We start from the raw sequence: 24,129 nt of genomic DNA on the forward strand, positions 1-24,129 counted from the left end.
TACATGACGTCAGAACTCAGGCTCTGCACTTCACAGCTCGGTGAGGTTTTTGAGCACCTTGCGTGACAACAAGTTGTCCCCATTCCTCTGGCTGATTGGGAAACATTTGCAAATGTTTTGTTGTCTGAGTGAAGGGAAATGCTGTTAAATTAAGGTGACTCAATGTACATTGAAAGATGAGCCGTTGAGGATTATAATACCGCTTTGATGTCCTATAAGCCAAACACCCACGAGTCCAAATGTGTACTTTACAATTCCAAATCTGACTACTGTGATGTAGAGTGAGGAGAACAGAACCAGACAGTCTGTGCCCCGGTCCGCTCAGCAGAAACGCATTCATCACACCTTTTTATCAGCACCAGAATTACCATCCGTTCCTCGGAATTGCGTTGTGAAAGCCGAACACTGTAAAGCCGAACACTGTAAAGCCGAACACTGTAAAGCCGAACACTTTCACGTTGTGAAAGCCGAACACTGTAAAGCCGAACACTGTAAAGCCGAACACTGTAAAGCCGAACACCGTAAAGCCGAACACCGTAAAGCCAAACACCGTAAAGCCGAACACCGTAAAGCCGAACACCGTAAAGCCGAACACCGTAAAGCCGAACACCGTAAAGCCGAACACTGTAAAGCCGAACACTTTCACGTTGTGAAAGCCGAACACTGTAAAGCCGAACACTGTAAAGCCGAACACTGTAAAGCCGAACACTGTAAAGCCGAACACTTTCACGTTGTGAAAGCCGAACACTGTAAAGCCGAACACTGTAAAGCCGAACACTGTAAAGCCGAACACTGTAAAGCCGAACACTGTAAAGCCGAACACTGTAAAGCCAAACACTGTAAGATGTTTGTTGGCACTAGAACAAACTTTCACCTGACCCACATTTTGATTTATAAACGTACCGTTTATAGATTGCTTAAACAACAACATTAATCGTGTGACGGAGGGGGTGCAGGGTGCCGAGGGGCTAGGGGAAGTGCCTAGGGGCTAAGGGGTTCGATTTAGGGTTGTGCATACGACTGCCTTGTCTTTAAACACACCAACACTAGTTCTGCGTAACCTCTTTTAACCTCCACTAGCCTGGAACAGCCTTTACACCCCCCCCCCAGAGCCAATCATATCGCTCATTTCCCTGTCACTCCCCACTGGGGGTGTCTTTGTGTGTGTGTCTCCCAGTGGGGGGTGCAGATGTTTCCTGGGTGGAAGTTCGATCTCGTGCCGAGGAGGCTGGTCGTTAGTTTGCCAATCCTAGTGTAGTGTATTGTGTGTGTGTGTGTGTGTGTGTGTGTGTGAGATACCTTGCCCTCCCACTCCAGCAGTAGTGTGTGTAACTCTCCCTCCTTGGCGTAGGCTCTGGCTGTGTGTCCTAAGGCATTGGTCTGCAGGGGGTTGGCACCTGCACGGAGAGAGAGAGAGAGAGAGAGAGGTTAGGGGGGTCAAAGGTTAGGGGTCAGACTGCAGCATTTGGACCGCTCAACAGGGTAGAAAGAGGGGTCATATATGTGATGCCTAAAATGCACATTCTGACCACTCTACACACACATCCCTGCCTACTGCACCATCTCCTCAAACACAACAGGTACCAAACACACAGCAGGTACCAAACACACAGCAGGTATTATATTAACACACAGCAGGTATTATATTAACACTCAGCAGGTATTATATTAACACACAGCAGGTATTATATTAACACACAGCAGGTATTATATTAACACACAGCAGGTATTATATTAACACACAGCAGGTATTATATTAACACACAGCAGGTATTATATTAACACACAGCAGGTAGTAACACTCAGCAGGTATTATATTAACACTCAGCAGGTATTATATTAACACACAGCAGGTATTATATTAACACACAGCAGGTATTATATTAACACTCAGCAGGTATTATATTAACACTCAGCAGGTATTATATTAACACTCAGCAGGTATTATATTAACACACAGCAGGTATTATATTAACACACAGCAGGTATTATATTAACACACAGCAGGTATTATATGAACACACAGCAGGTATTATATTAACACACAGCAGGTATTATATTAACACACAGCAGGTATTATATTAACACACAGCAGGTATTATATTAACACACAGCAGGTATTATATTAACACACAGCAGGTATTATATTAACACACAGCAGGTATTATATTAACACACAGCAGGTATTATATTAACACTCAGCAGGTATTATATTAACACACAGCAGGTATTATATTAACACACAGCAGGTATTATATTAACACACAGCAGGTATTATATTAACACACAGCAGGTATTATAGTAACACACAGCAGGTAGTAACAGACAGCAGGTATTATATTAACACACAGCAGGTATTATATTAACACACAGCAGGTATTATATTAACACACAGCAGGTATTATATTAACACACAGCAGGTATTATATTAACACACAGCAGGTATTATATTAACACACAGCAGGTATTATATTAACACACAGCAGGTATTATATTAACACACAGCAGGTACCAAACACACAGCAGGTATTATATTAACACACAGCAGGTATTATATTAACACACAGCAGGTATTATATTAACACACAGCAGGTATTATATTAACACACAGCAGGTATTATATTAACACTCAGCAGGTATTATATTAACACACAACAGGTATTATATTAACACACAGCAGGTATTATATTAACACACAGCAGGTATTATATTAACACACAGCAGGTATTATATTAACACACAGCAGGTAGTAACAGACAGCAGGTATTATATTAACACACAGCAGGTATTATATTAACACACAGCAGGTAGTAACACAGCAGGTTATTACCCCTATATCACAGTAGGTTATTACCCCTATATTACAGTAGGTTATTACCCCTATATCACAGCAGGTTACTACCCCTATATTACAGTAGGTTATTACCCCTATATTACAGTAGGTTACTATATCACAGTAGGTTACTACCCCTATATTACAGTAGGTTATTACCCCTATATCACAGTAGGTTATTACCCCTATATTACAGTAGGTTACTATATCACAGTAGGTTACTACCCCTATATCACAGTAGGTTACTATATCACAGTAGGTTATTACCCCTATATCACAGTAGGTTACTACCCCTATATCACAGTAGGTTATTACCCCTATATCACAGTAGGTTACTATATCACAGTAGGTTACTATATCACAGTAGGTTATTACCCCTATATTACAGTAGGTTACTATATCAAAGTAGGTTACTACCCCTATATTACAGTAGGTTATTACCCCTATATCACAGTAGGTTATTACCCCTATATTACAGTAGGTTACTATATCACAGTAGGTTACTACCCCTATATCACAGTAGGTTACTATATCACAGTAGGTTATTACCCCTATATCACAGTAGGTTACTACCCCTATATCACAGTAGATTATTACCCCTATATCACAGTAGGTTACTATATCACAGTAGGTTATTACCCCTATATCACAGTAGGTTACTACCCCTATATCACAGTAGGTTATTACCCCTATATCACAGTAGGTTACTACCCCTATATTACAGTAGGTTACTATATCACAGCAGGTTATTACCCCTATATCACAGTAGGTTACTACCCCTATATCACAGTAGGTTATTACCCCTATATCACAGTAGGTTATTACCCCTATATCACAGCAGGTTATTACCCCTATATCACAGTAGGTTACTATATCACAGTAGGTTATTACCCCTATATCACAGCAGGTTATTACCTCTATATTACAGTAGGTTACTATATCACAGTAGGTTATTACCCCTATATAACAGTAGGTTATTACCCCTATATCACAGCAGGTTATTACCACTATATCACAGTAGGTTACTACCCCTATATCACAGTAGGTTACTATATCACAGTAGGTTATTACCCCTATATTACAGTAGGTTATTACCCCTATATTACAGTAGGTTACTATATCACAGTAGGTTACTACCCCTATATCACAGTAGGTTATTATTACCCCTATATCACAGTAGGTTATTACCCCTATATCACAGTAGGTTACTATATCACAGTAGGTTATTATTACCCCTATATCACAGTAGGTTATTACCCCTATATCACAGTAGGTTATTACCCATATATCACAGCAGGTTACTACCCCTATATCACAGTAGGTTATTACCCCTATATCACAGTAGGTTATTACCCCTATATCACAGTAGGTTACTACCCCTATATCACAGTAGGTTACTATATCACAGTAGGTTATTACCCCTATATTACAGTAGGTTACTATATCACAGTAGGTTACTACCCCTATATCACAGTAGGTTATTATTACCCCTATATCACAGTAGGTTATTACCCCTATATCACAGTAGGTTATTACCCCTATATCACAGTAGGTTATTACCCCTATATCACAGCAGGTTACTACCCCTATATCACAGTAGGTTATTACCCCTATATCACAGCAGGTTACTACCCCTATATCACAGTAGGTTATTACCCCTATATCACAGTAGGTTATTACCCCTATATCACAGCAGGTTATTACCCCTATATCACAGTAGGTTATTACCCCTATATCACAGCAGGTTATTACCCCTATATCACAGCAGGTTATTACCCCTATATCACAGTAGGTTATTACCCCTATATCACAGTAGGTTATTACCCCTATATCACAGTAGGTTATTACCCCTATATCACAGCAGGTTACTACCCCTATATCACAGTAGGTTATTACCCCTATATCACAGCAGGTTACTACCCCTATATCACAGTAGGTTATTACCCCTATATTACAGTAGGTTACTATATCACAGTAGGTTATTACCCCTATATTACAGTAGGTTACTACCCCTATATCACAGTAGGTTATTACCCCTATATCACAGCAGGTTACTACCCCTATATCACAGTAGGTTATTACCCCTATATTACAGTAGGTTATTACCCCTATATCACAGTAGGTTATTACCCCTATATCACAGTAGGTTATTACCCCTATATCACAGCAGGTTACTACCCCTATATCACAGTAGGTTATTATTACCCCTATATCACAGTAGGTTATTACCCCTATATCACAGTAGGTTATTACCCCTATATCACAGTAGGTTATTACCCCTATATCACAGCAGGTTACTACCCCTATATCACAGTAGGTTATTACCCCTATATCACAGTAGGTTATTATTACCCCTATATCACAGTAGGTTATTATTACCCCTATATCACAGTAGGTTACTACCCCTATATCACAGTAGGTTATTACCCCTATGTCACAGTAGGTTATTACCCCTATATCACAGTAGGTTATTACCCCTATATCACAGCAGGTTACTACCCCTATATCACAGTAGGTTATTACCCCTATATCACAGCAGGTTATTACCCCTATATCACAGCAGGTTATTACCCCTATATCACAGCAGGTTACTACCCCTATATCACAGTAGGTTATTACCCCTATATCACAGTAGGTTATTACCCCTATATCACAGTAGGTTATTACCCCTATATTACATACACACTAAAGGGCTGAGGTAACCTCATGAGAGACAGCACGTGTTACAGTGTGTGTGTCAGTGATTGAATGTGTGTGTGAGTCAATGATTGAGAATGTGCGTGTGAGAGTGTAGGTGTGTGTGAGTCAATGATTGAGAATGTGCGTGTGAGAGTGTAGGTGTCAGTGAGTCAATGATTGAGAATGTGTGTGTGAGAGTGTGTGTCGGGGATTGAGAGTGTTTAATGGCAGTGTGGGGTGCCGGTGGTGTTGTCTGTAAGGGTGGTTAGCATTGCCTTATGCCCTGACCTGCACTCTTAACTCAGTGTCACACACACACACACACACACACACACACACACACACACACACACACACACACACACACACACACACACACACACACACACACACACACACACACACACACACACACACACACACACACACACACACACACACACACACACACACACACACACTCTGTAGCGATGCCGCATGGTGTGTTTTGCGATGCTGTGTGTGTGTGTGTGTGTGTGTGTGTGTGTGTGTGTATGGTCGTAGTGTTGCTGTGAGCGAAGACCAGTGAGAGTAATCGCCATGGTGATTATTGATAAAAACCTAAACACCTGCCCTGCTCCCAAACCAATGATCCAAACCCCAAACATAAAGGACAAAAGCAATATACCAGCTGACAACACACCCACACACACTCACAGATCCCCTCACCTGCCTCACACACACTCTGTCCCCCCGTTCTGTTTCCAACATAATAAATAGCATCATTTAGGCCTTTAATATCAGCCCAACCCTCTGGGCCAAGGATCAACCCTAACGACCACTAATCCTCAGAGAGAGAGAGATAGAGGGGGGAGAGAGAGAAAGAGGGGGGAGATGGGATAGAGCGAGGGGAGACGGGGGAGAGAGGGGGTAGAGAGAAAGAGGGGAGAGAGAGGGGAGAGAGAAAGAAGGGGAGAGAGGGGGAGAGAAAGAGGGGAGAGAGGGGGGAGAGAGAAAGAAGGGGAGAGTGGGGGGAGAGGGGTTAGAGAGAAAGAAGGGGAGAGTGGGGGGAGAGGGGTTAGAGAGAAAGAGGGGAGTGTGGGGGGGAGAGTGGGGGGAGAGAGAAAAAGAGGGGAGAGTGGGGGGAGAGAGAGGGTTGAGAGAGAAAGAAGGGGAGAGAGGGGGTAGAGAAAGATGGGGAGACGGGGGAGAGAGAAAGAAGGGAGTGAGGGGAGAGGGGAGACGGGGGACAGAGAAAGAAGGGAGTGGGGGATAGAAAGAACGGGAGAGAAGGGGTAGAGAGAAAGAGGGGAGAGTAGGGGGAGAGAAATATGGGGGAGAGAGAGAAGGGGGAGAGTAGGGGGAGAGAGAGAAGGGGGAGAGAGAGAGGGGGTAGAGAGAAAGAAGGGGAGAGAGGGGGTAGAGAGAAAGATTGGAGAGTAGGGGGAGAGAGAGAGGGGAGAGTAGGGGGAGAGAGAGATGGGGGGGGGAGAGAAGGGGGAGAGTAGGGGGAGAGAGAGATGGGGGAGAGAGAAAGAGGGGAGAGTGGGGGAGAGAGTGGGGGGAGAGAGAAAGAAGGGGAGAGAGAAAAAGAGGGGAGAGTGGGGGGAGAGAGAGGGTTGAGAGAGAAAGAAGGGGAGAGAGGGGATAGAGAAAGATGGGGAGACGGGGGAGAGAGAAAGAAGGGAGTGGGGGGAGAGAGGGGAGACGGGGGACAGAGAAAGAAGGGAGTGGGGGGAGAGAGGGGAGAGAGAAAGAAGGGGAGAGAGGGGGAGAGAAAGAGGGGAGAGAGGGGGAGAGAGAAAGAAGGGGAGAGTGGGGGGAGAGGGGTTAGAGAGAAAGAAGGGGAGAGTGGGGGGAGAGGGGTTAGAGAGAAAGAGGGGAGTGTGGGGGGAGAGAGTGGGGGGAGAGAGAAAAAGAGGGGAGAGTGGGGGGAGAGAGAGGGTTGAGAGAGAAAGATGGGGAGACGGGTGAGAGAGAAAGAAGGGAGTGAGGGGAGAGGGGAGACGGGGGACAGAGAAAGAAGGGAGTGGGGGATAGAAAGAACGGGAGAGAGGGGGTAGAGAGAAAGAGGGGAGAGTAGGGGGAGAGAAATATGGGGGAGAGAGAGAAGGGGGAGAGTAATATGGGGGAGAGAGAGAAGGGGGAGAGTAGGGGGAGAGAGAGAAGGGGGAGAGAGAGAGGGGGTAGAGAGAAAGAAGGGGAGAGAGGGGGTAGAGAGAAAGATTGGAGAGTAGGGGGAGAGAGAGAGGGGAGAGTAGGGGGAGAGAGAGATGTGGGGGAGAGAGAAGGGGGAGAGTAGGGGGAGAGAGAGATGGGGGAGAGAGAAAGAGGGGAGAGTGGGGGAGAGAGTGGGGGGAGAGAGAAAGAAGGGGAGAGAGAAAAAGAGGGGAGAGTGGGGGGAGAGAGAGGGTTGAGAGAGAAAGATGGGGAGACGGGGGAGAGAGAAAGAAGGGAGTGGGGGGAGAGAGGGGAGACGGGGGACAGAGAAAGAAGGGAGTGGGGGGAGAGAGGTGAGAGAGAAAGAAGGGGAGAGAGGGGGTAGAGAAAGATGGGGAGATGGGGGACAGAGAAAGAAGGGAGTGGGGGATAGAAAGAACGGGAGAGAGGGGGTAGAGAGAAAGAGGGGAGAGTAGGGGGAGAGAAATATGGGGGAGAGAGAGAAAGAAGGGGAGAGAGGGGGTAGAGAGAAAGATGGGAGAGAGAGAGAGAGAGAGAGGGGGAGAGTAGGGGGAGAGAGAGATGGGGGGGAGAGAAAGAGGGGAGAGTGGGGGGGAGAGAGGGTAGAGAGAATGGGGGGAGAGAGAAAGAGGGGAGAGTGGGGGGGAGAGAGGGTAGAGAGAAAGAAGGGAAGAGAGAGAGAGAGTGGGGAGAGAGAAAGAAGGGGTGAGGGGGTAGCGAGAAAGAGGGGAGAGTGGGGGGAGAGAGAGAGGGGGGAGAGAAAGAAGGGGGAGAGGGGGAGAAAGAAATAGGGGAGAGTGGGGGAAGAGAGAGGGGAGAGAGAAAGAGGGGAGAGAGAGGGGGGAGAGAAAGAGGGGAGAAAAAGAAGGGGAGAGGGGGAGAGAGAAAGAGGGGAGAGTGGGGGGAGAGAGGGTAGAGATAAAGAGGGGAGAGTGGGGGGAAAGAGGGGGTAGAGAGAAAGAGGGGAGAGTGGGGGGAAAGAGGGGGTAGAGAGAAAGAGGGGAGAGTGGGGGGAGAGAGAGGGGGGAGAGAGAGGGTAGAGAGAAAGAGGGGAGAGTGGGGGGAGAGAGAGGGTAGAGAGAAAGAGGGGAGAGTTGGGGGAAAGAGAGTGGGGGAAAGAGTGGGTAGAGAGAAAGAGGGGAGAGTGGGGGGAAAGAGAGTGGGGGGAAAGAGGGGGTAGAGAGAAAGAGGGGAGAGTGGGGCGAGAGAGGGGGTAGAGAGAAAGAGGGGAGAGAGGGGGAGAGAGAAAGAAGGGGAGAGAGGGGGAGAGAGAAAGAAGGGGAGAGAGGGGGAGAGAGAAAGAAGGGGAGAAAGGGGGAGAGAGAAAGAAGGGGAGAGAGGGAGAGTAGGGGGAGAGAGAGTGGGGGGAGAGAGAAAGAGGGGAGAAAGAGGGGAGAGAGAGAGAGGGTATATTGAAACAGACTCAATACAAGCAGTAAATTCCCTTACAAAACAACCTTTATTATTGCCTTATTAAAAATGGCTATTAGGAGTATTCTCTACCTCCCTCCCCCCGTTTCCATACAGCAGGTGGGACAGGGACCCTGCGGGTCTGTGTGTGTGCCTGAGTGTCTTTACCCCACTGGTCAGGGCCATGCGCCGCTCTATCACTCTGCCAGGCTTGTGGGGCCCTGTGTGGAGCCTGGGGTTGGGTAGTGAGCTTCCCCAGGCAGGTTGAGGGCTGCTGGGGCAGGACCCTGCTTGAGATGGGCCTACAGGCGGTGATGGATGGAGGTGTGAGACTAAGAGCCAACTGAGGCGAAGAGAGCAAGACAATGCACAAGGGTCACTCACACACACACACACACACACACACACACACACACAGGGGAAATAAACAAACACAAGTGCAAGCACAAATACGCAGGCGCATGTACACTTTAAACAACACACGCACACACGCACGCGATTGGCAGTGATAGCAGTGCCGGTCAGGCGTGGTCGGGTCGTCTGGGTAACAACATCTTTAATGTGATTGGTTTAGAATAATTGTTTCTGTTTTGAGAAATTTCTCCAGTTGTAAAAAAAAATGTAAAACTGTATCAGGGTCAAGAAGGAGAGTGTGTGTGGAGGGGGGAGGGGGTGTTATTCCATTAGGTGAGTAGAATTTGTTTAAGCACTTAGATTACTCATTCTCTCATCCTCCTCCCCCTTTCCCCTTTTGCTGTGTCTAGTTCTACTGGTCAGTTTGAGGAAGAGAGAAGAAGAAGATGGAGGACCAGAACACGACAGTGGGAGTGGTGTAATCCATCATAAACAGAACATTGTTCCTGTAACTCAATCATGACAGTGTTTGTGTGTGTGTGTGCGTGGGCTTACCTAGTAATTAAGACAGTGGTCTAAGCTTTTCGGGGTTTCTTTGGACATTTTTAAGGATGCAGATTATTTGCGAAACCTTTGCACATAGCAGTAATTATTTAGATAAATTAAATAAGGGCAGTTTAGAGACTTCCTCATACCAAATGGCAACAATAATTTAATTTAACAATCATTCTTCAGTCCTATCTCCTTAGAAAGTCATTATTCAGTATGTATACACTAACCCCCCCCCCCCCCCCCCCCCTAATAACATACTCATAGATATTCAGTATGTATACACTACCCCCCCCCACTAATAACATACTCATAGATATTCAGTATGTATACACTACCCCCCCCCCCCACTAATAACATACTCATAGATATTCAGTATGTATACACTACCCCCCCCCCCACTAATAACATACTCATAGATATTCAGTATGTATACACTACCCCCCCCCCCACTAATAACATACTCATAGATATTCAGTATGTATACACTACCCCCCCCCCACTAATAACATACTCATAGATATTCAGTATGTATACACTACCCCCCCCCCACTAATAACATACTCATAGATATTCAGTATGTATACACTAACCCCCCCCCCCCACTAATAACATACTCATAGATATTCAGTATGTATACACTAACCCCCCCCCCCCCCCCTAATAACATACTCACTAATAACATACTCATAGATATTCAGTATGTATACACTAACCCCCCCCCACTAATAACATACTCATAGATATTCAGTATGTATACACTACCCCCCCCCCCACTAATAACATACTCATAGATATTCAGTATGTATACACTACCCCCCCCCCCCCCACTAATAACATACTCATAGATATTCAGTATGTATACACTACCCCCCCCCCCCCCCCACTAATAACATACTCATAGATATTCAGTATGTATACACTACCCCCCCCCCCCCCCCCCCCTAGCACTAATAACATACTCATAGATATTCAGTATGTATACACTACCCCCCCCCCCACTAATAACATACTCATAGATATTCAGTATGTATACACTACCCCCCCCCCACTAATAACATACTCATAGATATTCAGTATGTATACACTACCCCCCCCCCCCACTAATAACATACTCATAGATATTCAGTATGTATACACTACCCCCCCCCCCCCCCACTAATAACATACTCATAGATATTCAGTATGTATACACTAACCCCCCCCCACTAATAACATACTCATAGATATTCAGTATGTATACACTACCCCCCCCCCCCCCCCCACTAATAACATACTCATAGATATTCAGTATGTATACACTAACCCCCCCCCCCCCCACTAATAACATACTCATAGATATTCAGTATGTATACACTACCCCCCCCCCCCCCACTAATAACATACTCATAGATATTCAGTATGTATACACTACCCCCCCCCCCCCCCCCCCACTAATAACATACTCATAGATATTCAGTATGTATACACTACCCCCCCCCCCCCCCCACTAATAACATACTCATAGATATTCAATATGTATACACTAACCCCCCCCCCCCCCCCCACTAATAACATACTCATAGATATTCAGTATGTATACACTACCCCCCCCCCCCACTAATAACATACTCATAGATATTCAGTATGTATACACTACCCCCCCCCCCCACTAATAACATACTCATAGATATTCAGTATGTATACACTACCCCCCCCCCCATACTCACTAATAACATACTCATAGATATTCAGTATGTATACACTAACCCCCCCCCACTAATAACATACTCATAGATATTCAGTATGTATACACTACCCCCCCCCCCCCCCACTAATAACATACTCATAGATATTCAGTATGTATACACTAACCCCCCCCCCCCCCCCCCCCCACTAATAACATACTCATAGATATTCAGTATGTATACACTACCCCCCCCCCCCCCACTAATAACATACTCATAGATATTCAGTATGTATACACTACCCCCCCCCCCCCACTAATAACATACTCATAGATATTCAGTATGTATACACTACCCCCCCCCCCCCCCACTAATAACATACTCATAGATATTCAGTATGTATACACTAACCCCCCCCCCCCCCCCCACTAATAACATACTCATAGATATTCAGTATGTATACACTACCCCCCCCCCCCCCCCCCCCACTAATAACATACTCATAGATATTCAGTATGTATACACTACCCCCCCCCCCCCCCCCCACTAATAACATACTCATAGATATTCAGTATGTATACACTACCCCCCCCCCACTAATAACATACTCATAGATATTCAGTATGTATACACTACCCCCCCCCCATACTCACTAATAACATACTCATAGATATTCAGTATGTATACACTACCCCCCCCCCACTAATAACATACTCATAGATATTCAGTATGTATACACTACCCCCCCCCCCCCCACTAATAACATACTCATAGATATTCAGTATGTATACACTACCCCCCCCCCCCCCCCCCCCACTAATAACATACTCATAGATATTCAGTATGTATACACTAACCCCCCCCCCCCCCCCACTAATAACATACTCATAGATATTCAGTATGTATACACTAACCCCCCCCCCCCCCCCCCACTAATAACATACTCATAGATATTCAGTATGTATACACTACCCCCCCCCCCCCCACTAATAACATACTCATAGATATTCAGTATGTATACACTACCCCCCCCCCCCCCCCACTAATAACATACTCATAGATATTCAGTATGTATACACTACCCCCCCCCCCCCCCCACTAATAACATACTCATAGATATTCAGTATGTATACACTACCCCCCCCCCCCCCCCCCCCCACTAATAACATACTCATAGATATTCAGTATGTATACACTAACCCCCCCCCCCCCCACTAATAACATACTCATAGATATTCAGTATGTATACACTACACCATACCCCCCCCCCCCCCCCACTAATAACATACTCATAGATATTCAGTATGTATACACTACCCCCCCCCCCCCCCACTAATAACATACTCATAGATATTCAGTATGTATACACTACCCCCCCCCCCCCCCCACTAATAACATACTCATAGATATTCAGTATGTATACACTAACCCCCCCCCACTAATAACATACTCATAGATATTCAGTATGTATACACTACCCCCCCCCCCCCACTAATAACATACTCATAGATATTCAGTATGTATACACTAACCCCCCCCCCCCCCCCCCCCCCCCCACTAATAACATACTCATAGATATTCAGTATGTATACACTACCCCCCCCCCCACTAATAACATACTCATAGATATTCAGTATGTATACACTACCCCCCCCCCCACTAATAACATACTCATAGATATTCAGTATGTATACACTACCCCCCCCCCCCCCCCACTAATAACATACTCATAGATATTCAGTATGTATACACTACCCCCCCCCCCCCCCACTAATAACATACTCATAGATATTCAGTATGTATACACTACCCCCCCCCCCCCCACTAATAACATACTCATAGATATTCAGTATGTATACACTACCCCCCCCCCCCCCCCACTAATAACATACTCATAGATATTCAGTATGTATACACTACCCCCCCCCCCCCCCTCATAGATATTCAGTATGTATACACTACCCCCCCCCCCCCCCCCCACTAATAACATACTCATAGATATTCAGTATGTATACACTACCCCCCCCCCCCCCACTAATAACATACTCATAGATATTCAGTATGTATACACTACCCCCCCCCCCACTAATAACATACTCATAGATATTCAGTATGTATACACTACCCCCCCCCCCCCACTAATAACATACTCATAGATATTCAGTATGTATACACTACCCCCCCCCCCCCCCCCAGCACTAATAACATACTCATAGATATTCAGTATGTATACACTACCCCCCCCCCCCCCCCCCCCCCACTAATAACATACTCATAGATATTCAGTATGTATACACTAACCCCCCCCCCCCCCCCACTAATAACATACTCATAGATATTCAGTATGTATACACTAACCCCCCCCCACTAATAACATACTCATAGATATTCAGTATGTATACACTACCCCCCCCCCACTAATAACATACTCATAGATATTCAGTATGTATACACTACCCCCCCCCCCCCCACTAATAACATACTCATAGATATTCAGTATGTATACACTACCCCCCCCCCCCCCCACTAATAACATACTCATAGATATTCAGTATGTATACACTACCCCCCCCCCCCCCCCACTACCCCCCACTAATAACATACTCATAGATATTCAGTATGTATACACTACCCCCCCCCCACTAATAACATACTCATAGATATTCAGTATGTATACACTACCCCCCCCCCACTAATAACATACTCATTGATATTCAGTATGTATACACTACCCCCCCCCCCCACTAATAACATACTCATAGATATTCAGTATGTATACACTACCCCCCCCCCCCACTAATAACATACTCATAGATATTCAGTATGTATACACTAACCCCCCCCCACTAATAACATACTCATAGATATTCAGTATGTATACACTACCCCCCCCCCCCCCCCCCACTAATAACATACTCATAGATATTCAGTATGTATACACTAACCCCCCCCCCCCCCCACTAATAACATACTCATAGATATTCAGTATGTATACACTACCCCCCCCCCACTAATAACATACTCATAGATATTCAGTATGTATACACTACCCCCCCCCCCCACTAATAACATACTCATAGATATTCAGTATGTATACACTACCCCCCCCCCCCCCCCCCACTAATAACATACTCATAGATATTCAATATGTATACACTAACCCCCCCCCCCCCCCCCACTAATAACATACTCATAGATATTCAGTATGTATACACTACCCCCCCCCCACTAATAACATACTCATAGATATTCAGTATGTATACACTACCCCCCCCCCCCACTAATAACGTACTCATAGATATTCAGTATGTATACACTACCCCCCCCCCCCCCCACTAATAACATACTCATAGATATTCAGTATGTATACACTACCCCCCCCCCCCACTAATAACATACTCATAGATATTCAGTATGTATACACTACCCCCCCCCACTAATAACATACTCATAGATATTCAGTATGTATACACTACCCCCCCCCCCACTAATAACATACTCATAGATATTCAGTATGTATACACTACCCCCCCCCCCCACTAATAACATACTCATAGATATTCAGTATGTATACACTACCCCCCCCCCCCCCCCCACTAATAACATACTCATAGATATTCAGTATGTATACACTAACCCCCCCCCCCCCCACTAATAACATACTCATAGATATTCAGTATGTATACACTAACCCCCCCCCACTAATAACATACTCATAGATATTCAGTATGTATACACTACCCCCCCCCCCACTAATAACATACTCATAGATATTCAGTATGTATACACTACCCCCCCCCCCCCACTAATAACATACTCATAGATATTCAGTATGTATACACTACCCCCCCCCCCACTAATAACATACTCATAGATATTCAGTATGTATACACTACCCCCCCCCCCCCCCCCCCAGCACTAATAACATACTCATAGATATTCAGTATGTATACACTACCCCCCCCCCACTAATAACATACTCATAGATATTCAGTATGTATACACTACCCCCCCCCCACTAATAACATACTCATAGATATTCAGTATGTATACACTACCCCCCCCCCCCACTAATAACATACTCATAGATATTCAGTATGTATACACTACCCCCCCCCCCACTAATAACATACTCATAGATATTCAGTATGTATACACTAACCCCCCCCCACTAATAACATACTCATAGATATTCAGTATGTATACACTACCCCCCCCCCCCCCCCCCCACTAATAACATACTCATAGATATTCAATATGTATACACTAACCCCCCCCCCCCCCCACTAATAACATACTCATAGATATTCAGTATGTATACACTACCCCCCCCACTAATAACATACTCATAGATATTCAGTATGTATACACTACCCCCCCCCCCACTAATAACATACTCATAGATATTCAGTATGTATACACTACCCCCCCCCCCCCCCACTAATAACATACTCATAGATATTCAGTATGTATACACTACCCCCCCCCCCACTAATAACATACTCATAGATATTCAGTATGTATACACTACCCCCCCCCCCACTAATAACATACTCATAGATATTCAGTATGTATACACTACCCCCCCCCCACTAATAACATACTCATAGATATTCAGTATGTATACACTACCCCCCCCCCACTAATAACATACTCATAGATATTCAGTATGTATACACTACCCCCCCCCCCCCCCCAGCACTAATAACATACTCATAGATATTCAGTATGTATACACTAACCCCCCCCACTAATAAAATACTCATAGAAATCACACACACAGACAAATCAAGGTGCTTTATTGGCATGGAAACATGTGTTTACATATTACACTCGGACAGGTTCTAAAATAGAGACATTTCAAATGTCATATTATGTCTATATGTGACCTGATTCAGGAAACTAGGCGTATGTCGCAAGTTACGACTTCACAGGAGAGCTGTTTGAACGTAAAAACACGTTTTGTTTGTATCAAAATTTGTTTTTTTTTGGGGGGGACAGAAAGGCTTTCTCGAACATGTGAACTTTCATGTGCCTTAATAACAAACATGTATGTCATCTGTAAACACGAATACAATTGTTAAATTAGAGCCTTGTTGGTTAAATTGGCTGAGATAATGAGTGGGCTGGACATGCCGAGAGAGGAGTTCGGATTGGTCTGCCATATAGAGGGCTTCTGTCTATTTGAACTCGTCAGTCTGTGTTGGTAATCCTGTTGAACGCGGCTTACTTTTTTTTTTATTGTGTAGTGGAGCTGCATAAGTGTTGCTCTTCACTTTCTGGAGGATCAAGTTGTGAAATCGGTGGAATTTGAGTATGATAGCTAAAGAGATGGAGGAAACAGCTGTCTCCGGATTACATCTTCATTCCTGACAGGGAGATGCGTCCATCATGCATAATGATGCATACAGGTAAGATAGCTAGCTACATTTTCAGATATTACACCTTTCTAATTTGGACAGAAAATTGTTTAATTTCAAGCTAGTGTTATTAGCTAGCTAGCTAACGTTAGCCGTCTGGCTCCCTAGCTGACGTTATTTGTTTCCCAGAGCCGTTGCTGTGATGGCACAATGTTGTATTTCACCCAGTAGATATGGGAGTTTATCAAAATTGGATTTGTTTTTTCGAATTCTTTATATATCTGTGTAATCTGAGGGAAATATGTGTCCCTAATATGGCTATACATTTGGTAGGAGGTTAGGAAGTGCAGCTCAGTTTCCATCTCATTTTGTGGGCAGTGAGCACATAGCCTGTCTTCTCTTGAGAGCCATGTCTGCCTACGGCGGCCTTTCTCAATAGCAAGGCTATGCTCATTGAGTCTGTACATAGTCAAAGCTTTCCTTAAGTTTGGGTCAGTCACAGTGGTCAGGTATTCTGCCGCTGTGTACTCTCTGTTTAGGGCCAAATAGCATTCTAGTTTGCTCTGTTTTTTTGTTAATTCTTTTCAATGTGTCAAGTAATTATCTTTTTGTTTTCTCATGATTTGGTTGGGTCTAATCTCACAGTTTCTCTCTATTTTCTTGTGGTGTTGCCCCAGGACAGGTTCTGTGCAAGGGTCAGAGATCAATTAGGTCTGGAGGGAGGTTGGGGCTTACATGTTTAAAACCCACTGGTGTGTAGAGGGACCGCAGGAGGGGGTAGATGTTCTGCCCTGGGGTAGTGTGTTCGGCAGAGGACCCGAGTCACAGACAGGTGTGAGACAGAAACCCAATCAGTCACTTGAAGTACACCTCAAGGACATGATGTGCGTGTGTGTGGATGCGTGTGCACGGGCGCGTGTCAGAGTGTGTATGCACGACTCACCTTTCTCCAGCAGCATGCGTACAGCGAGTGGGTCGTCGGCCAGCGTTGCGTAGTGTAGGGCTGTGCAACCACGGAAACCAGCCCTGCTACTTAGCCTGCTACTAAATTCATCCTCCCTGGAAACTAACACTGACAGAGACAGAGACAGAGACAGAGACAGAGACAGAGACAGACAGAGACAGACAGAGACAGACAGACAGACAGACAGACAGACAGACAGACAGACAGAGAGACAGAGAGACAGAGAGACAGAGAGACAGAGACAGACAGACAGACAGAGACAGACAGAGACAGACAGAGACAGAGACAGACAGACAGACAGACAGACAGACAGACAGACAGACAGACAGACAGACAGACAGAGACAGACAGAGACAGACAGAGACAGACAGAGACAGACAGAGACAGACAGAGACAGACAGAGACAGACAGAGGGTGAAGGAGAGAGACAGACAGACAGACAGAGGGTGAAGGAGAGAGACAGACAGAGGGTGAAGGAGAGAGACAGACAGAGGGTGAAGGAGAGAGAGAAGTAATGAAAGGAGAGAGATTAATAAATCAGTTGTATTTTTATCTTCTCCATTCATGTAAAATTCTGAGAATCAAACAAATTTCTACATTAGAGAGAATCCATGGTGTTTCTACTAAAAAGAAAAGCAATGACCCCGATAATGTGTTCAACAACACTATCATGTATAGTAATGATACACACTTCTTTATTACACAAACAGCCCTCTTCTCCCTCTCCCCTACCCCCCTCTCTCTCTCTCTCTCTCTCCATCCCATCTTTCTCTCCCTCCATCTCTCTACGCAGCCCTTCTTTACCCCTCTCTCTCTCTCTCTCTCTCTCCATCCCATCTTTCTCTCCCTCCATCTCTCTACTCAGCCCTTCTCCCCCTCCCTCCCTCTCTCTCTCTTTCTACCCAGCACTTAGTTTTCTCCTTCCGACCACCACTTGTCATCCTCCCTGGCTCTCTTTTCCCCGACACTCACTCTCTCCATCTCATTGTCTGCCTTCATCTCTTTCCCTGGAACTTTGTCTCTTCACTCCCTCCCTCCATCACCGAATCCCCCCTCTCCCTCCCCATCTCTCCCTGACAGGCTGGCCGGCGTGTGTATGGATGTCTGAGAGGGATAATCACAGCAAACTCAATAAAGCGTCGCGCAGGCCCGCCTAGCCCATCTATCAGCGTGCGTCTGGGAAATGCTTCCCCGCGCAACGCCGCCCCGCGTGGACCCGAAGTTGACAGCTATATAAATGTGTGCAATATACATATCACATATAAATATGTCTGCAGAGCCAGCAGAGGCTGAGGGTATGGGTGTGTGTGTGTGTGTGTTTCCATAGAAAACAAATAAAACAACGCCTCCACCAGAAAATAAATAAAATAAATAAATGGGGAACAAATGAAACTCTTACATATATGCAAATATGAGAGGAGCTCATAATGTCTGTCTACAGTTAGAATTCATCTATGTAATAACAAACTAACGACCAGGGCCCAGTGTGGGTCTGTCTGTCTAACAAACTAACGACCAGGACCCAGTGTGGGTCTGTCTGTCTAACAAACTAACGACCAGGGCCCACTGTGGGTCTGTCTGTCTAACAAACTAACGACTAGGGCCCACTGTGGGTCTGTCCATCTAACAAACTAACAACCAGGGCCCAGTGTGGGTCTGTCTGTCTAACAAACTAACGACCAGGGCCCACTGTGGGTCTGTCCATCTAACAAACTAACGACCAGGGCCCACTGTGGATCTGTCTATCTAACAAACTAACGACCAGGGCCCAGTGTGGGTCTGTCTGTCTAACAAACTAACGACCAGGGCCCAGTGTGGGTCTGTCTGTCTAACAAACTAACGACCAGGGCCCACTGTGGGTCTGTCCATCTAACAAACTAACGACCAGGGCCCAGTGTGGGTGGGTCTGTCTGTCTAACAAACTAACGACCAGGGCCCACTGTGGGTCTGTCTGTCTAACAAACTAACGACCAGGGCCCAGTGTGGGTGGGTCTGTCTGTCTAACAAACTAACGACCAGGGCCCAGTGTGGGTGGGTCTGTCTGTCTAACAAACTAACGACCAGGGCCCAGTGTGGGTGGGTCTGTCTATCCAACAAACTAACGACCAGGGCCCAGTGTGGGTGGGTCTGTCTGTCTAACAAACTAACGACCAGGGCCCACTGTGGGTCTGTCTGTCTAACAAACTAACGACCAGGGCCCAGTGTGGGTCTGTCTGTCTAACAAACTAACGACCAGGGCCCACTGTGGGTCTGTCTGTCTAACAAACTAACGACCAGGGCCCAGTGTGGGTCTGTCTATCTAACAAACTAACGACCAGGGCCCAGTGTGGGTGGGTCTGTCTGTCTAACAAACTAACGACCAGGGCCCAGTGTGGGTCTGTCTGTCTAACAAACTAATGACCAGGGCCCAGTGTGGGTGGGTCTGTCTGTCTAACAAACTAACGACCAGGGCCCAGTGTGGGTGGGTCTGTCTGTCTAACAAACTAACGACCAGGGCCCAGTGTGGGTGGGTCTGTCTGTCTAACAAACTAACGACCAGGGCCCAGTGTGGGTGGGTCTGTCTGTCTAACAAACTAACGACCAGGGCCCAGTGTGGGTCTGTCTGTCTAACAAACTAACGACCAGGGCCCAGTGTGGGTCTGTCTATCTAACAAACTAACGACCAGGGCCCAGTGTGGGTCTGTCTATCTAACAAACTAACGACCAGGGCCCAGTGTGGGTCTGTCTATCTAACAAACTAACGACCAGGGCCCAGTGTGGGTCTGTCTATCTAACAAACTAACGACCAGGGCCCAGTGTGGGTCTGTCTATCTAACAAACTAACGACCAGGGCCCAGTGTGGGTCTGTCTAACAAACTAACGACCAGGGCCCAGTGTGGGTCTGTCTGTCTGTCTGCAACATCATCACATGTGTAAGATACACTCCAGTTTGTCTCTTAGTTGGGGGGGTTAGGAGGATACTCCAGTTTGTCTCTTAGTTGGGGGGGTTAGGAGGATGCTCCAGTTTGTCTCTTAGTTGGGGGGTTAGGAGGATGCTCCAGTTTCTCTCTAAGTTGGGGGGGGTTAGGAGGATGCTCCAGTTTGTCTCTTAGTTGGGGGGTTAGGAGGATACTCCAGTTTCTCTTTAAGTTGGGGGGGTTAGGAGGATGCTCCAGTTTGTCTCTGAGTTGGGGGGTTAGGAGGATGGATGAATGATGTCATAGTTACCTTCCAGTGAGTGAATGCCCTTCTCTCTGGACGTGTCATAGACGTTGTTGAAGTCATCTCCTGCGTTAGGATCAGCCCCAGACTCCAGCAGAACCTTCACCACGCTGGAAAACACAAACACACATTTAGTAAAACAACAAGGGTGTGTGTGCCATCTGACAATGGACTCCAGCCATATCAGCTAACTGTGATATGACCAGCGACCTCCCTGGCTGAGGACCGGCGACCTCCCTGGCTGAGGACCGGCGACCTCCCTGGCTGAGGACCGGCGACCTCCCTGGCTGAGGACCGGCGACCTCCCTGGCTGAGGACCGGCGACCTCCCTGGCTGAGGACCAGCGACCTCCCTGGCTGAGGACCAGCGACCTCCCTGGCTGAGGACCAGCGACCTCCCTGGCTGAGGACCAGCGACCTCCCTGGCTGAGGACCAGCGACCCCTCCTCCCTCCACTGCTCAGACTGATCTACTGCTAGTCTTACCTCAACAATTCCATTTTGTTACATCTCATCTTATTGACACTTGTCTATTGTAAATGTTATTGGAATTCCCATTAGAACTATTTAACCATCTCTAAATCTCCCACAGCCCTCCAGGCCACAGGTTGGCCACACAGGGGTGGGGAGTACCCATGGGAACCATGGGAAATAGACAGGGTAGACTCCATCCCCCTTACCCCCCCAGTGTCCCCAAACTGTCGAGGGTGCTAGGGGACGTTTCCGGCGTTGTCTGAACTCCTTCAGTGGAGCGGACCGACCCGGCAGTCAACAACGCGCCAAAAGACACACTACTCCCATGGCAACGGCGTTCACTGTGACCCCAGCGACATTCCAGGTACCGTCACTCAGTCTACACCCTCCGCCACCCCATTGACGCACCAGACCCCCCATCCCACACCCCACCAGACCCCCCTGTCCCACCCCCACCATGATGAACAAGGGCTGTGACACAGACACACTACAAACAGCCAACATCTGGCCCGTGTTGTTTTGTGGTGTACTCCATACTGAGGTTCTCTCGAAGCTAGCCTGGTCCCAGATCAGTTTTGCTTTACAGCATGACAATAGTAGTCAGAGGAGTTAGCTACTGCAGATATAGATCTGGGGCCAGGCTAACCTGATAGCTTCTTCACATAGAGATCTAGGGCCAGGCTAACCTGATAGCTTCTTCACATAGAGATCTGGGACCAGGCTAACCTGATAGCTTCTTCACATAGAGATCTGGGACCAGGCTAACCTGATAGCTTCTTCACATAGAGATCTGGGACCAGGCTAACCTGATAGCTTCTTCACATAGAGATCTGGGAACAGGCTAACCTGATAGCTTCTTCACATAGAGATCTGGGACCAGGCTAACCTGATAGCTTCTTCACATAGAGATCTGGGACCAGGCTAACCTGATAGCTTCTTCACATAGAGATCTGGGACCAGGCTAACCTGATAGCTTCTTCACATAGAGATCTGGAGCCAGGCTAACCTGATAGCTTCTTCACATAGAGATCTGGAGCCAGGCTAACCTGATAGCTTCTTCACATAGAGATCTGGAGCCAGGCTAACCTGATAGCTTCTTCACATAGAGATCTGGAGCCAGGCTAACCTGATAGCTTCTTCACATAGAGATCTGGAGCCAGGCTAACCTGATATCTTCTTCAGAGGATGATGATATGGTTGTGTTTGTTATGGTTGCCAGCACCGAGGACTTGACTCAGTGAGTCTTTATGGTAAAATGGTATCTTGTGTTGTGTGTCTTCAGCGATAGGGAGACAGAAGTTTGTGGTGATGATCCCTGTCCACTAGCCCTGTGGGAGAGGTGGAGGCTTCTGTTTTGTGCCGGACCGTGTGACAGGACAGCACTGCTGGTAAGGAGGGGTTATTTTCTTTTGTTACTGTATCAGTTCAGCTGTGGGAGGGGTGGGGGGGGGGCAGTGACCCAAAGAGGGCTCTCTCTCGCCCCGGCAAGCACTTCTACAAACACATATCCTCAGACACAAATACACACACACACGCGCACACACACACGCGCACACACACACACACCGGTAGGCAGGGGTATGTGGAGAAGAGGGTTCGGCTAAAAAGGGTTGATAATGGTATCGAAAAGGTAAACATGGACAGAGAGAAAGGAACAATAGAGAGAAGAGGAGGAGGAGGAGAGGAAGAGGATCTGATTATACAGCAGGGTGTGATACTCATCAGGTCATGGAACCAGTTTCTGGTTTTGAGTAATAAGTGCTGGAAAACTGACTAACTTTATTTGGGCTGTGTGTGATAGAGATGCAACACCAAATCATGGCCAACCTATGACCTCACGGAGCCTGTGTGAATATATTAGCCCTAGTGAGAGCGTATTAGCCCGAGTGAGAGCCTATTAGCCCGAGTGAGAGCCTATTAGCCCGAGTGAGAGCCTATTAGCCCGAGAGAGCCGATTAGCCCGAGTGAGAGCCTATTAGCCCGAGTGAGAGCCTATTAGCCAGAGTGAGAGTGTATTAGCCCTAGTGAGAGTGTGTGAGAGCAAATTAGCCCTAGTGAGAGCGTATTAGCCCTAGTGAGAGCTTATTAGTCCTAGTGATAGCTTATTAGCCCTAGTGAGAGTATATTAGCCCTAGTGAGAGCACATTAGCCCTATATTAGCCCTCGTGAGAGCGTATTAGCCCTCGTGAGAGTGTTTGAGTGAGTTGTATTAGCCCTAATGAGAGTGATTAGAAGCGTATTAGCCCAAGTGAGAGGGGCTACTAGGGGCGTACTAGCCCTCATTGGAGCGTATTTGCCCTCATTGGAGCGTATTAGCCCTAGTGAGAGAGTATTAGCCCTAGTGAGAGCATATGAGTGTATTAGTCCTAGTGAGAGCTTATTAGCCCTAGTGAGAGCGTATTAGCCCTAGTGAGAGTGTATTAGCCCTAGTGAGAGTGTATTAGCCCCAGTGAGAGTGTATTAGCCCCAGTGAGAGTATA

General features: G+C 46.5%; 1 protein-coding gene across 1 annotated transcript in view; it reads right to left on the reverse strand.

Annotated features, from left to right (window-relative positions):
- The window catches only part of LOC139383006 (ClpB family mitochondrial disaggregase), a 136,999-nt gene that overhangs the window by 90,553 nt on the left and 22,317 nt on the right, over positions 1-24,129 (reverse strand). The window contains exons 4-6 of the mRNA XM_071127297.1: positions 21,184-21,287; positions 17,956-18,084; positions 1,300-1,397 (exon numbers count right to left, since the gene is read on the reverse strand). Coding sequence (XP_070983398.1) covers positions 1,300-1,397; positions 17,956-18,084; positions 21,184-21,287 — 331 coding nt within the window. The remainder of the gene's footprint in view (positions 1-1,299; positions 1,398-17,955; positions 18,085-21,183; positions 21,288-24,129) is intronic.

This window comes from Oncorhynchus clarkii, chromosome 24, assembly GCF_045791955.1.
Source record: "Oncorhynchus clarkii lewisi isolate Uvic-CL-2024 chromosome 24, UVic_Ocla_1.0, whole genome shotgun sequence".
Classification (NCBI taxonomy): Eukaryota; Metazoa; Chordata; class Actinopteri; order Salmoniformes; family Salmonidae; genus Oncorhynchus; species Oncorhynchus clarkii.